This window comes from Myotis davidii, unplaced genomic scaffold (genome assembly GCF_000327345.1).
Source record: "Myotis davidii unplaced genomic scaffold, ASM32734v1 scaffold32, whole genome shotgun sequence".
Taxonomy (NCBI): Eukaryota; Metazoa; Chordata; class Mammalia; order Chiroptera; family Vespertilionidae; genus Myotis; species Myotis davidii.
The window spans coordinates 1628301-1644526 of record NW_006286587.1 but is presented as its reverse complement, the minus strand read 5'-3'; the positions used below and the strand labels follow the sequence as shown (position 1 = coordinate 1644526).

The 16226-nt window shown below is 49.1% G+C and overlaps 1 protein-coding gene and 1 long non-coding RNA gene across 2 annotated transcripts in view; one reads left to right on the top strand and one right to left on the bottom strand.

Annotated features, from left to right (window-relative positions):
* Positions 1–6: 6 nt before the first annotated feature.
* On the top strand, positions 7–1803 carry LOC107182174. Its single transcript, XR_001512896.1, has 3 exons — positions 7–195; positions 752–843; positions 1005–1803. It is a non-coding gene; the product is annotated as an uncharacterized LOC107182174 (long non-coding RNA).
* Positions 1804–9665: 7862 nt separating this feature from the next.
* ATRN (attractin) overlaps positions 9666–16226 on the bottom strand; it is a 127911-nt gene continuing 121350 nt past the window's right edge. Inside the window, exons 28-29 of the mRNA XM_006758124.2 lie at positions 15194–15308; positions 9666–12340 (exon numbers count right to left, since the gene is read on the bottom strand). Of these exons, the coding sequence (XP_006758187.1) occupies positions 12216–12340; positions 15194–15308 (240 nt within the window). The 3' untranslated portion in view covers positions 9666–12215. The remainder of the gene's footprint in view (positions 12341–15193; positions 15309–16226) is intronic.

Sequence of the window (16226 nt, the reverse complement as noted above, 5' to 3'; positions counted from 1 at the left end):
GCTCTTCCGGGCTTCCTCCACCCGGGTGGACCGATTACTGCGCTCTCTGGGTCCCCGCAGGCACCGCAGTCACCCCCAACTATGTGGACAACGGGAGCGCGCGCGTGGCGCCCTGGTGCGACTGCGGAGCCAGCGGAAATCGACGGGAGGAGTGCGAAGCCTTCCGGGAGCTCTTTACCGGGAACCGCTGCTTGGGTGAGGGGCCGGGCAGGGGGCGGGAAGCACGCTTGGCCCTTACTGCCCTCTACCGAGCCGCTCCTAGGGGTGTGCAGGCCGGTGCCCCTGCGGGCGGGAGAGGACCTGGCGTGGAACTGGTTGAGATTCCTGCCTCTGCCGCTTCTGAGGCAGCTCCATCCCAGAGGCACTGGCAGCTCCTTTCATCGATGGCCTTGCCGCCCTCTGAATAGTTTGGCGGTTCCCTGCCCAGCCTGAGAGTTAAGGGGCCTGAGTCTGAAGCCCCCTCGAAGCCATTTTGTGTCCATCTGTAAAAGGGGGATGATAACGGTCACCCTCCCCAGTGAGGGTGGAAGACTACAAGGTTGGTGAGGCACTCAGCGCCGTCGTCCTTACTTTGTTATTCCTTACCCTGCGCCTTCCATTCCAGAAGCCAGTCCTTGCAGGCATTCTATCTTCCATCTGCTCCTAGAGAGAGGCCACGAAGGTCGCCAGGGGTTTCTCAGTTTGTCCCCAAGGAGCTGTCCCCTGTGCTAGGGTTTCCCAGCCAAGCCCACCCTGATCCCTCCCTCTATAGATGGCGCTATACAGACCTTTGACAGCTGGCAACCCCCAGTCCTGCGGGCCCATCCAGACTCCAGCCAGGACCTTGAGCACAGCCTCCTGCAGGTAGGTGCAGGGAGGGGATGGTGAGCTGGCTTCCCCTGCACTGTTCCTTCCTTCCATGCCAGTTGGGCCTAGATGGACATGAATGACCTGGGATGGGGGTGGACACAAAGAGCAGGGCTGGGCTTCTGCCTCAAGCCCACACTCTGCTCCCACCCTCCAAGGTGTCTGCCACAGATGGGCCCCTGAAGGGGTGCTCCCTGCTCTCCATCTCCCTGTCGGCTCTCCAGACTCTGCTATGACTAGAACAGCAGACCTTGAACAGCACAGCCACCTATCCCACCCTGCCCGGGGTACACGGCCACCTCTGTGGCCTACTGCCCCACTGAAAAGGGACTGGTTTACCTCCCCCCCCCTCCCTGACCCCCAAGCTAGCCCCAGTGGCTCTTGCTCTGCTGCCCTCTGCAGGTCTGGACATCCTGTGTGCTTGTCCCCTGGAGTGAGGCATATAGGCTACAGGCCTAATTATGAAGCTCATGGTTTCCCTTTCAGTTGGTTTCTTGGTTGTAGGTCTCTTTCTCCACAGACCTTGGAACAGTTGGAGTTTCCCAAAGGTTAGGCATGAGAGGGGGTCACCTGTGTAGCTGAGGCCTCACCAGGCCCGAAGATAACCTAGAGAAGGTGAGAGACCAACCAAACTCCAAGAATTATAGGAGATTTTATCAGCCCCCCACCCAAGCAGATTATACCTTAAAGAGTAATCTGAACAGATTTATAGGCAAAACCCCCGCTAACACTGCAGCCTTTCATGGCCCCTTCCCAGTTATGTGCCACCCGTGATGATAATCACCTGCGTCCTATGACAAACGTCCCATGGCAGAGTGGTATGTTGCTTGGTGGGTACCACCTTGAGTAGGTGGGAACCCGGTTCCCTGCATTGTACTGGCCAGGTAGCCACCGACCCCATGGTTTAACCCAGCACTGGGAATGGTATCCACAGCTCAATAAATCCATGTACACTGAGACCGGCCTTGCTTTCATGTGATCTGTGTCCTGGGACCTATGGTTAGCCACAGGGTGTGTTTCTGCTGCTGGCCGAGGTGACCTCAGATGGCTTCAGAACTTCTCTGGGCTCTGTCTCCTGACCTATCGATGCTGAACTGAATCTACTGCCAGGTTCTAGTGGCAGGGATTTTGATTGCTTTGATCTATTTTTTTACTTCTCTGCTAGTACTCAGATAAATAAAGTACATTTCCTAGCCTCCCTTGCAGCTAGGGGTGGTCATGTGATACAGTTCTGGCCAATGAATGGAATTCACAGATGAGGCTTCCAGGAGAGCTCTTTAAACTGGAACTGACTTGCTGACTGGCCCCTTGAGTCTCTAGCCTCAACCCTCCCCTCTTCTTGCCCAGACCTTGGTGGCAATGTCTGTCTGGGACAAGGGCACCATCTGGAAAATTGAGCCACTGCACCAATTCCAGTCCGCTTCCCTCTGGACTCTTCAGTGCATGAGAAAAATGACACCTCTAATTTGTTTAAGGCAATTTCTCCCTAGGCTTCTGTTATTTGCAGCCAAACCTAGGCCCTCCCTGCTTGACACAGTCCCACCTCTGAGGTGTTTGGGAGCCCTGGGATCACCTACCATACTCACCTAGTGGAGCCCCATCTCAGTGCTTACAGAGCCCCGCCCTGACAGACACTTGAAAGAGGGGGCGATGGGGCTTTTGTTTTTCATCCCTGCATATTCTATCTGCAGAGAGTCAGACTCTTTCCTGGAGCTGCGGGAAATTTATCATAAAAGTTTTTGTGAACATTCTGTGTGTGTGGCCAGTGTGGACCCAATGAAGCCAAGGGCATTGTGTTAAACTTTGATTCTGCAAAAGAATTTGGGGAGGTGAGGGCAGAACAGTGGGGGGCAGTACTAAGCTTTCTGCCCACCTCCTTCTTCCTCAAAATCATGGATGAGTCCTGATGAGTGAAGGGATCCTGTGTCTCCAGGCTGCTCTTCTCAAACCTGGTTGAGGCTTGCCAGGGGCCATGAATCTGGTGGAAGTGGACACGGCTGTTGGTGCCTTGCTCTGAGGCTTCTCTGGCCAGTGCAACCCATCCCCACGCCGCTGGGAATGTTGGCTGCAAACACAGCTCACAGCTGCCCCCTCCTCTCAAGGAAATGCCTGTGAAGTTACACTCTGCTCCCCGACAGGGACTGCAGCCAATGACTGGCTGAGGCGGGGGTATCGAGGCCCAGCCTGCTTGCCTCAGGTGGGACAATTCTGTGCGCCAGTCTTGCTCCAGAGCTCCATGCGGGATCCCAGCTGAGACCACATCAGAGCTAGCTCCTTCTCCTGCCCACTCCTGCCTCCTTCACTTAGGAGGTTCCCCTGAGGGTAACCCCTCCAATAAATCAGGGCCTGAGAATTCCTACCTTGGGCTCAGCTTCTGGAGCACCTGGTCTAAGACACAGGTTAGGTACAGACCACACCAAAGCCCAGGCCTGGGGCTGTCTTGACCAGAAAAAGAGCCACTGGGTCTGGTACTGTGTACTTAGCAACTTGTACCAAACCCACAGACACCCTGTGAGGCAGCTGTCAACCAGCCTCCCAGCTTCAACCAGGACTCTCCTGATTGAAACCAATCACAAATCCAACTGACAACCATCTGAGTTTCAGGCACAGCTGTCTTCAGGGGTTCAAGTGATGTTGCCCCTGCTGGCCTGTGTTTGGCTGCCTTCTGCTGCCAGGTAGGCTCTCACCACAGGGCAGGTGAGAATGCCACCAGCAGCCTCCCATCTATGATCTCTCCTTGTAGCATTCTCAGCAGAGAAAGGCACCTCTCTTTCCCAGCATTCACAGACTGTCCCAGGCAGGACCCTGGTGGCCCCAGCATGGGTTATAAGCCTCTTCCAGTGGCTGGGGAGTGACATTAGCCCACTGAGATCACATGCAATGGGAAGGCAGTTTTCCAGTGGAAAACAGGAGGGGTATTGGGCCAAGTGAGAGTCCAACCTGTTTTCACTTTATGAGAAAGGAGGAATGTTCTCAACTACCTACATCTGCATGGGAGGGGACATCTAGGAGTGGGCTGGGGAGATATTGTGTGTGTTGGGTGTGTGTGTGTGTGGGGGGGAGGGGGCGGAGAAGGAGAAGGATTGGGAGTTGGGTGGGGAAGTGAAAGCATCACCTTGGCCTGCTCACCATGAGTGCATGGTGGCCCAAACATAGAATTAAATATCTGCTAAATAACTTGCCTTATGTGAGAATATGTTAAACTCTCTTACTCCATGATTTACTGATAACTGGAGTAAAACATAGGCATGTACCTTTCAAAATGTTGGGAAGCTCAAAGTGAGCAGAACCTAGTTGAAAATTGCACAACTGTTCCATGGCAGCTGGCTGTCTTCCTTCAGTACTAATCTCCAAGCAGACAAACTGAGGCTTACCCAGAGGAGCCTCCAACATCAGACAATGCGCAACGAAAAAGAGGCTTCCTTATTGGGTGCAGGGGGAAAATGAAAGGTCCCTGGGGCCCCGTTGCCTGGCTGTTTTCCCCCAGAGTGGACATTTTGTGTGGATGGCCTGAGGCTGTCTGGGGCATGGATCCAGTCAGCTCTGCAGAGAGAAGCCAAGAGAAGGGACAAGGTGTTTGGTCTGTGAAAGGCACTGTCTTGCCACTCCTGGGCAGTCAACTTTCTGAAGGTTTTGTTGCTGTAGTGGGCTGAATGGTGGCCCCAAAGATATCTCCACATCCTAAGCCATGGAACCTGTGACTTACCTTATATGTAGGCAAAAGAGTGAATATTACCTTATATGGCAAAAGATGTGATTAAATTAAGGATCCTGCAAGGAGGCGCTTATTCTGGATTATTTGAGGGGGCCCTACATCCTTATATAAGAGAGGCAGAGGGAAATGAGACACAGGCAGAGATGGGAGTGATGTATCCACAAGCCAAGGAATGCTGGCAGCCACCAGATGCTAGAAGTGGCCAGGACTGAATTCTCCTCTAGAGCCCCTGGAGCAGTGGTTCTCAACCTTCCTAATGCCGTGACCCTTTAATACAGTTCCTCATGTGGTGGTGACCCCCAACCATAAAATTATTTTCGTTGCTACTTCATAACTGTAATTTTGCTACTGTTATGAATCGTAATGTAAATATCTGATATGCAGGATGTATTTTCATTGTTACAAATTGAACATAATTAAAGCATAGTGATGAATCACAAAAACAATATGTAATTATATGTGTTTTCCGATGGTCTTAGGTGACCCCTGTGAAAGGGTCGTTCGACCCCCAAAGGGGTCGCGACCCACAGGTTGAGAAGCGCTGCTCTGGAGGGACAGTAGCCCTGCCACACCATGATTCCAGACATCTGGGTTCTGGAACCATGAGGATAAGTTTCTGTTTTTTTAAACCAGCAAGTTTGGATAATTTGTCATAGCAGCACCAGGTAAATTAATGGAATTCTGTAAGGTTGTCAGAGTCTGGTTTCTGTCACTTCTGCCTAAAAAAGTCCTGGCTCATACATGGTGTTAAGTCTGGCCAAACGTCTCAAGACTGAGTCCAGCTGTGGCCCCCACAACCAGGGAGGGGTCCTGCCAACCTTGTCTACACCTGGGTGTCGGTCTCTGTGTCCGATGAGGTAGCCTGCTTGCTGTCACTCCCTCACGTGCTCTCTAGGAGACTGGTCCTGGCCTGATCCCTGTGACTGGGTCTCTGTTAGCTGTTGTCAACATTGAGCCGCTAGCTGCAGGTGGCTGGGGGCAGGGGAGTGAGGCAGAAAGGCAGGTGCTGGAAGCTTCTCTTGATTTATTGGTGGAAACTTCACGGTTCATGAATGCCCACTCTGGCTTGGAGCCTGCTGTCTAGGGCACAAGGTTGATGTGGAAACTGTTCACTGCCCTTCCCCCACCTTCCCCAACGGAGAGAGGAGGGGCCAGTCTCACAGAACCAGCTCACTGTTACAGGAAGAATGGAGATTAGCAGTGAACCTCCAGAGAAGCAGGAGGACACGGCTCTGCAGGGCTTCAGGAGACACCCCCCACCTGGACAGAAACGTGCTCGTGAGTCTGGCACGCATGTGAAGGGAGGCAGAGACATGGCCCCGCCTCGCTGGGCTGCAGGCCTGGGAAGCCCTAAGTTGAAGGATATCTCGGGAAATTGTCCTGCCAGGGACATGTCACCCCACCAAAGGCGCCTCCAGTCCAAGCCAGAAGACGCAGAGAGGAAAATTAAGAGAAGTACACACATAGCAGAACAAAATACACAAACAGCCTTACAGACTGGGCCTCAAGGGACTGGGGTTGAGCAAATGAGGAAAGTCCTGGTGTGAGAATGGGCCTGGCCGCGGGGCCGAGCCCCTGCTCCCTGTGCAGCACACTTCATACAGTCGCTGGGATCGTCTGGTCTAGTCTCTTGAGTTGGGGACACAAGACAGGGGAGAATTCTTGCCGGGCATGTTCCACAGCCAGTAGCGCTGGGCTGTAGGGTGTCTGTTCGGATGCAACCCGCACCGGTGTGTGGGACTGGGGACTCAGTTGCCAGGAATGACATTGCTGTTGGTGACAGAATTTTCCAAAATGATGACCAGGTCTTACTAACATTGTGAAGAAAACCACGTTTGGTCTTCACTTGATTTATACAATAGTTGCATATCTGGGAAACTGACTGTATATTAAACCAGCTCTCAAATACTTTGTGTTTATAATAGGGTTGGATTCTACACAAAAAATAATTAGAAACGGATTTTCACACATATGCAAATATCCAGCAAGATGTCTGAAAATTGAGTGGGATGGGGGCCAGTTCCTTGTTGGGTAGGACAGCCCGCAGGCCACAGGATGACCACCTCTGGCCCACCCACTAAAGCACAGCAATAATCCCGTTGCCTCCGCCCATTTCCAAAATGTCCTCTGGAGGGCAACCTTGTGCCCGTTGAAAACCATTGCCCCACAGGACCTGCCTGCCCCAACTCTTACCACTGCTGTTAGAGCCCACTTTGCTTTTACCCACTGGGCATGCTACCACCTCTGGGTCTCCACACCAGCTCCTTCCTTTGTTCAGCCCTCTGCTCAGCTGTCACATCAGAACGGTCCCTCCTCAGCACCACCATGTAAAGTAGCAGGCCCCCAGCACTTTCTGCCTACCCTATTTTTACCTTTCTGTCAGAACCATCTGACATTTTACTCGTTATCTGTCTCCCCCACTACATTGTAAACTCTGTGAGGGCAGGGATTTTTGTCTGTTTTGTTCACTGTGAGATCCCTGGTCCCTCCATAATGCCTGGCCAGGCAGGACACCCTCATGACCTGCCTGTACAAGAAGGATGAACATGGCAGACGCACAGCAATCACTGGCCTATGGGGATTTTAAAATCCTGCCAGGCCCTGCCTTGGGGTGGGGGAGGTTTCTGCCCAGGCCCAAATCTGCTCTCTGGGCCACATCTGAGGTGGCCTTGGATTGTGCCCTCAGACACAGCTTTCACAGCCCTCGCCTGCCTGCAGGTGGTTCTAATTAAGCTTCCTCAATAGTCACAGAGTTGGTTGTTTGTTTTCCTCTGTAAAGGTCAGGCTAATGGTTTCTCTGGCAACACAATTCCCTCAAAAACCTATGCTTTTTATTTTCTGTTTTCCAGCAGGGGTCCAGTGTCCGTGACAACATCCCTGGTTGTTTCCTGGACACAGTTCCAAGTTGGCCCAGGCTCCTCCAGCCCCGTTCCCCCAACTCCTAGCCCTTGGGCCTCACCCACCCTCCCCTGTATGAACCACCGTCCTCCCTTGTGCTGCTTTCTCAGATGTCCTCAACTCTCCCGAGCCTCATCTCATCCTCCGGGCTTTTTGCATTCTGCACCAGGGCAACAAAATGCACTTCTAACCCCATTTTTGAGAGCAGGAGCTGCATAAAGTGGGGCTGGGCATGCAGGAGGCCCACAGACGATACTTTCGATAACTTCATAAAAAACTGAAGACCAATGATGCTGCTGGGGCCGTGGGGGACGAAACCTATCAGTGTACCTGAGATTCAAAAGTCTGAAAACCTAGAGAGACATTCAGGAGCCCAGGAGGAGACGAAAGCTGACACCGGGGGCAGCTGGCAGGCCCTGCGTCAGTGTGGACCGCTCTGCACACCAGTCTCCGTGGTCATTTCGAGGGCACACGGGTACCGGGGACACCAGGAAGCTCCTCCAGGGGCATCCGAGGTGCCCACTGCTGGTTCTACCCCTTCATCTTCAACTGCCAAGTGCTTCCTTTGAGGCAGCTTGAAATCTGGGAACCATTAAACATTTTTTTTTTTCCTTAAGGCTCTAATGACCAAATTGTAAAAATAAAAGAAAATTGAAGACAGAACAAAATCCCCCATTTTTACCAGATCTACTTTTATTTCAGAAGGAAGTTTGTGGTATAGTATTTACTTTTGTTTATATACAAGTTCTTCACATTTGTGTTTAAAATGCAGACCTCCCTTAATTCTCTTGTTCCTGCTTAAATTAGCTGTTATTTTACAATACAAAAAATACCAAAAAATTGCAGTCCTTAAATGTATGTATAGTACCCACAATCCTCAGCAATGAAATAGTTTACAATACTTACTCCATATTTACATGAGTGCAATAAATGCTAAATTATACATATTAACAAACTAAGCTGGAATCCAAACAAACAAAAATGTAAATAACTACAGAATAAAACATTTTCAAAGCCAGAATTAGTTCAAAGAAACAGGCTTCACTAGTGTTCAGAATGTTTTGTGCCCAAATTCAGTTACTGGAAGTCACTTCCATTATTGCCTTTAAAAGAGAAGGCGCCAGTTTTCATCCGCTCTCCAGGTCGTTTCCCTGCAGGCAAGGGTGTTTATTAGTTTGAACCACTCAGGGACATGTCTCCTGGCGGGCCTAGCTCTCTACAAACCATCACCATGACTTCTGAGGCCGAGTTTGGTACACTGGGTAAACATTTCGGACTGAGAGCTGGTGCACAGCCGAGGACAGTCCTCCTGCCTTCCTGGGCCTGTTCTCTAAGATCTGGACGATGGGTTTGGGAACTGGATTCTGTTGTAATTCTGGAGCTTCTTTTTCATCGTGGTCACTGCCCTAGCATTAGCTTAGGTTGTTAGTAAGTGCTTAGTGAATATTCGTTGACTGGATGAATGAAATGGAAAGATCGAATGTGTTCATGACAAGGCGCACCCCCCCCGCTCCGCCCCCAAGGATGTGAATCATTCCCACCCCTACCCAAATGCACTCCCCAAGTTGAAGGAGTAAGACTTGCACTGAAGGTAAAACGACTTTTTCTGATAGTGCTCTAGTCTCTTCACTTGCCCCAGATTTTCTGGTGTCTCTAATCTTGCACCTCAGGCCTCACCACAGATATTCCCGTTTCCCTTTTGCTGCCAGTCCTTGATCCCAAGCTGCTCTTCCTCCGGGAAAGCCCAGGGAAGTAGGAGTTGCCTTCTCCCCACACCTCCTCCCACCTTTTGGAGGCGATCCTCAGAGAGAAGCACAGACTTCTGCCTAAGCTGTGTGTATAAGGGAGTAGGAGAGGGTAGGAGGGCAGGGTGTGTGCAGTTCTCCATGGGGAAGCAGGAGCTATGTATCAACTAACTACCCCACTCCCACCTACCATTTCCAGTATAGTAAACGATGGTCCTTGGAAGTGATCACTAAAAATTTAGACAAAACCACAACAAAATGCAGCCTGGAAAACCCCTTTTCAGAAAATCTGATTCTCCAGGTATAATCTTTGAACTGAAAGACTTTGAGAAACATTTCTCATGATGAAATTGGCTGTTCTGGCCCCACAGCACCCAGAGGTTGACAGATTGATGCACAATGCTCTTGCAGAGCCGACAATAGTGACAGATTCCACTGCCTTCGAGTCTCCTCACGTACTGCTGTTTACACGAACTCACTGCCGGCTTCCGCGTGTACTGACAGATGACCGGGTTCTCAGGGTATCCCATTGGTACCAGGTGCACCTCAACACATCGGCATGATGGGGGTGCCCTTTCTGGCTTTGTTATCAGAGCTTCAGGGCCTAACAAGAGGACTTCTCTGAACTCGGATATCCAGTATATGGCACAAACACACATTGGGTGAAACTCAGATGCCATACATTTAATAAAAATACATTTAGATATTTTTCTGTTTTATGTACACTCTGAATGTCTGAACATTCTGGACTACTGTATAGTTATGTACAAGTGCAATATCAAGGTTGTCATGACTACTTTAATTTATGTACAGGCTCTCCTGTGACACGCAGACATCTCTGAAGTTCCAGATGATGCCCTCTTGGTAACTGGCTCTAAGCGAGTGCCTTTTCTCCTGCCACCCCCTTCCTCTGGCCGAGCCTGGAGAAAGCCGCTTGCTATGGGCTGCAAAAGAGGAAGCAGTGGGTTCAGCTGCTTCTCCACTGTGGGAGCAGAATTACACTTCATTTGCTCTTTTCTTCCCTTTTAAAACAAAACATTATCTTTTAGGAAAAAATAAATAAAACTAGGTGGCTGTGGGACCAGTGCATGTTCTTTCAAGGCCTGGAACTACTGTGGGGAAGGGACTTCTCTGGACAAGAGCACACGGGGTCCTTAGAACAAACAAGGATGTCCCTCATGGTAGAATCCTCTGCAGTGCCTCCCTCTGGGCCAATCATAGGTGAAGGGCCATGCATGGCAGGCTCCCATGGGTGCGGTGACCTGGAGTAGGTACATGAGGAGTCCAGAGGTCTTTTCTAGAACCATCTGCTCTTTTAACAGTGATGTGAAAATACAGCTTTCTAGAGGCAAGTCTCAAAGTAGAGGTATTTTGTGAACCAGACAGTATTTTCTAGTTCAACTTCTTTGAAAACATCTTCCCAGGCCATTCTTCATGGGAGTGGGTCGGTAGTGGGGAAGAGATAACACTCCCTCTCTAGGCACTGCATTTAAAGGTGAAATGTCACAGTTTTTGCTCTTTTGAGTATTTACTTATCCAAACTCACAAACGAGCCCAGTTGTCTAGGGGTCCACGCCAGGCTCTGAAGCAGGAGAGGTCTTGGGAGGCTGCTGCATAATGCCAGGGAACAGAGCACCATGGGGACAGCATGATGCCCAGGCAGTGCCCTGGGAGAAAAGCCAGGTCTGTCCCCACCCTGTTTATATTTGGTCACTTTCCATTTGGCGTAGTTTTCCCTTGTCGATTTTTTCCCTGTGCTTTTCATCCTTTTCGTGTTCACTGCCTTCCCCATGGCCCCACCTGGGCCTGGGGAGGCGTGAAGAACACAGCCCCTCCTGGGGAAAGAGGTCCTTCGCCTGGCGTGCGATCCCACCGCAGCCTGCAGCTCGGCGCAGGCTCCAGGAACAGTTGCTTTGATCCAGATGCTGTCATGCTCTTTTCTGCTCAGGGGAGACATGTACCACGAGTGAGTCCCTTCTTCTGTGCTGCCCTGGCAGCAGGGGGACACAGGGGATCACGCCTCGTGTCCTTATGTCAACAATAACAACAGGAGCTTTTACAGTTAGGTCATTTCCGCTTTCCTCTCAGTCCTTGCTGCTGGGATAAAGGTTGCTTGGGGTGAGAATTCTTTCCTGGCTGCAAAGTACATTTTAGAAAAAAAGCAGATTGCCAATGGGAGCTATTTAAATTCTGTAAGAATGTAGGAATGCAATTATGTAAAAACGTAAGCTTACTAACTTTCCAGTTGCTAGATCTATTTAAAGTCTAGGCACTTAGTGTGTGTGGGTGTGTGTGAGAGAGAGAGAGAGAGAGAGATATTCCAAATGGATTAAGACCTAAATTAACCAAGTTGCTATAGAAAACTACCTATCACACCAGTTTACATTCTAAGTAACACTGCTGACCTTGACATTTAAAATAGCCCCCTTCTATCTCAGTTTAATATGATTCAAAAGTGACATTAGTTCTCAACTAGAAAAAAAGCTCCCTGGAAGAGAGTTATCTGCCTAAAATGTGCAAGAATAAATAGCACATATTTTTAAAAAGATAGGTTTCAGATGACAAGTTCATCTATCTAACTAGTTTTGAAAAGACCTTGTTCCAGAACGACTGATGATGCACGTTCACTTGTAAACACAACATCTTTGTTTTTTGCACAGTTGAGACAGTCCCAAGACCAGTTTCCCACAAGTAAACCTGAGTATCATTCCTAGCTCTCTCACTGGCTCCACACTGGCCTCCTCCAGCAACATCTGGATCGTCCCTGGACCTGTAATTAAATCAATTATTCCCTATGCAAAAATAAAAGGTTAGATGCTGGAGCACAGATGGGAGAAACTGTCAAAGAAAGCTTGTGAACATGCAGATGAGTCGATGTTTCCAGTCGGAGGGTTTCCAGTTTTTTGCCCTGCTCCGCTCGGCACAGCGCCTCCTGCCTGCTCCCTCCCTGCAGACTCCAGCACGCCACCTCGCCTCCACTTGCTCACTCACGGAGATTCCCTGGCCCAGCATCAAATGCAGGTCCCAGGCTGCGCAGGGGGCTGCTGCTTCCGGTTTCTCAGTGCTCCTAACTTCTCCTTGTACAGCACTGGCAGGTGCTGAGAAATGTCCACCAGGGCGCTGGCTACTGCGAGACCTTGGGAGAACCCACAGAGGGAACACATGTTAAGGAGCAGCTTGCTTGTATTTTCAAAAATAAATCTAAAAATTCTGTTTACATTCCCACAGTACACTAAACAAAGCAATAAAGTATGTAGGGAAGTCTTATTGCACTCTGCCCCTTCCTCCACCTGTCCCCTCGCCAGCTGAGAAACTGTTCTCATTAGTTTGCATATATTCTTTCAGGGTTTAGTTATACAAATACAAACACATATTCTTTGCCCCTCTCTTGTTATACAAAAAGGGATAGCCTGCTTTTCAGATCAATCAAGCCAAGTGCTCTGCATGGTGGTGGGAGCATTTAGTATGATTGCAGACATACTCTAAGCACTAAATTTCTCCTGCTGGTCTCCAAAGGGAGGCCAAGAAAAAGCAGCATCTTTTAAAAAATATTTTTTTTAAATATTTTTTTTTGATTTTATTTTTTGATTTTTTGATTTCCGAGAGGGAAGGGGAGGGAGAAAGAGATAGAAACATCCATGATGAGAGACAGTCATTGATCGGCTGCCTCCTGCACGCCCCCAACTGGGGATCGAACCCACAATCTGGGCATGTGTCCCAACTGGGAATCAAACAGTGACCTCCTGGCTCATAGGTTGATGCTCAACCACTGAGCCACATCGGCCAGGCAAGCAGCACTCTTTACAATGTAATTCAGATTCATTCCACATGGCCCAACCAGCACTAGTGATTTTTTAAAAATGTTTTTATTGATTTTAGAGAGAGAGGAAGGGAGAGATAAGATACATCTATGAGAGAGAAACACAGATTGGCTACCTTCTGCACACACCCTACTGGGGATTAAGCCCACAACCTGGGCATGTACCCTGACTGGGAATCGAACCAGCAACCTCTTGGTGCATGAGACAACACTCAACCAACTGAGCCACACGAGCCAGGCCAGCACTAGTGATTTTTATATCTATACCACGATACGGGTTAGGGCAGACTCTGAAATAAGCGAGGTTCTTTAATCTCCCTGTGCCTGTTTCTTCCTTTGTAAAATGGAGAATAATAACACAGGGCTTGCATGAGGAGTCAATGAGTGAACTGAAGTATCCTTAGAATGCTGCTTGGCTCATCGCCACCCCCACCTCTGCTTTAGAGACTGGTGGTTCGTCTCCTTTTTGGCTGGTAACCTTTAACTGATCTCATCTGGGAAAAGGCCAGCCCAGGCTCAGCTGGTCAGGAGCCGTGCTGGCAGACTTGTTGCTCCACCTCAGAGCCTACAAAATGGGGGAAAGGAGAGGGGGTGGTTTTTAAGTGCCAGGTTTAGTGCCTGGAATTCAGTGGAGAATCCAGTAACAACTGTTAACCAAAGGCAGAGCCAGGTGCTCTGGGAGTCCATGGACACCCTCTAAAATGGGGGGTAGAGAATGAATGGGGTCTCAAGCAGTGGGTGGGCCTTCCTCAGGAGTTCAGAGGGGTGGTGGGGCACATCAGGAAGAGTTTGGGGCAGAAAAGGCCGCAGTGTTGCAAGTCTGTCATCTCCTCCCCACCCTAGCCAGCACCTTGCCATCAGGGAGAACCGTCCAATGTGGTGGCAGAAGACACAGCCCCAGAGTCTTCAGGTCAACGGGTCATCCTGCCCTCAACATGGGCAAGTTAGGGGCTCAACTCACAGAAACCCCCAGGTGAGGGCAAATCAAGCTGTCCCCATGAAGTGAAGGCAGAAACCCTGGCCTGGCCATGCCCAACAGCCTCCCTTTGTGAGGACACCCCAGACCATCTGAAAGCTGAGCGGGAGGCTCTGCTGGTTATGCTCGGGCTGTGGAGCTCAGGGCCTGGGCACGGATTCTGCTCACACTTTCCTCAGAGGCTTTTTTTTTAGTGGAGGCAACCCTGACCCCAAGAATCATCTCAACTGAAAGCTGTCTCAAACATTCATATTGTCTGAGGCATCCCTCTAAAGTACTCCATGGCTAATCAAGATACTTCAAAACTATACTCCATCTTTCCTTCATGTTCAATAATAAGACAATGTTTACCCAAATTATGATCCATGTATTTGATGGAATAATATAAAAGAGATTGGTAAAGATTATGTAGTAAGATGTTAAAATGTTTATGAAAGTTATATGAAAAAAAGAGAATGAAAATAAGAATGACACAAACATTCCAACTAAATTGCTGGAAGGAAACAATAGAACAGTGAAAATTAATGCGTGTTGAAGAGGAGAAACTTCCTTTAAATTGTTATAATTGCTGTTTGTGCCTTATATTTAAAACAGAGTGAAAAATGCCCTGGCCAGGTAGTTGGTTAGAGTGTCATCCTGATACGCAAAGGTTGTATGTTTGATCCCTGGTCAGAGCACAGACATGAAGCAACCAATGAATGCATAAAAATGTTTGGAACAAAATGATATTCCTCTCTCTAAAATAAATCAATTAAAAATGTATAAAACACAGTGAAAAAGCAAATGAAATGCAATAGTTCTGGAAATACCAATTTGAAAATCATCAGCTTGGAGGAGCCATGAGAGCAGGTAAGATGACAGAGAGTAAGAATGGAGGAAGAGGAAAACACGCCTACATTTAGGGGCAGAGGAAGGAGAGACAGGAAAGGAGCAGCAAAGCCAGAGGAGGCCAGACACACTGTAGGCAAAGGAAGGTGTGGTAGGAGGCATCAATATCACTGGGAAGCTGGCGCAGTGAGGGGAGTTCTGGACTTTCCCCTGGGAAGGACCTCGGGAAAGAGAGAAGGAAATCCAGTGATGAGGGAGTTATCTCACCGAATCCTCATAACACCATGAGGCAGGAACTAGTCACATTTATACCCCAGTTCTCTGTAAAAGGGAAGGATCCCTCGCTGACCTTCTGGTCTACTCACCGGACTGCCCCGGAGGAGGGATTCCACCAAGGCCTCGAGGGAGCCTCACAAATGCGGAGAGGACAGCAGCTTTGTAGTAAAAACATGGCTCCAGGGCAATGGGTTTGGGAACAGCCTGGTGGAAGAAAAAGAATTAGCTAGAGTGGTGTTTCTCAAGCTTTAGCTCTGCAGCCTTCAAATGTGATTTTGTAAAGATGCCCTCTGTATTAGTTCCTGTTGGTGTGTAACAAATTATAAACTTAGTTGCTTAAAACAACACATCTAGCCCTAACCGGTTTTGCTCAGTGGATAGAGTGTCAGCCTGCGGACTGAAGGGTCGCAGGTTTGATTCTGGTCAAGGGCATGTATCTTGGTTGCGGGCACATCCCCGGTAGGGGGCATGCAGGAGGCAGCTGATCAATGTTTCTTTCTCATCAATGTTTCTAACTATCCCTCTCCCTTCCTCTCTGTAAAAAAATCAATAAGATATATTTAAAACACACACATACACACACACACACACACACACACACAAACCACAAACAAACAAAAACAAACAAAACACATCTATTATCTCAGTTTTGTGGGTCAGAAGTCCAGACGAGCTCTGTAGCACTGTAGGGTCTTCTGCTTAGGGATAGAGGACTATCCTGCTCTGGAAAATTCTTAGCTTTTATCTGACAAGAGCCTCAGCTCTTATCTTCACAAGGAGGAAGTCAAGTATCAGCTGGGCTCTACTCTTATCTCAGGCTCTGGGGCAGAACCTGCTTCAAAACTCATTGCGGGGGTAAGGGGAAGAGATCAACCGAAGGACTTGTATACATGTATGTAAGCCAAACCAATGGACATGGACAACAGCGGGATGGGAGCATGAGTGTGTGTGCGGGGGGAGGTTGAGGGTTAATGGGGGGGGGGTGGATAAGGAAACATTTGTAACACCTTAACTAATAATAAAAATAATAAAAAAAAAAAGAAAAAAAAAAAACTCATTCAGGTGCTGGCCGAGTCCAGTCCCTTGCAGCTGTAGGTCTGAGGCCCTCACTTCCTTGCTAGC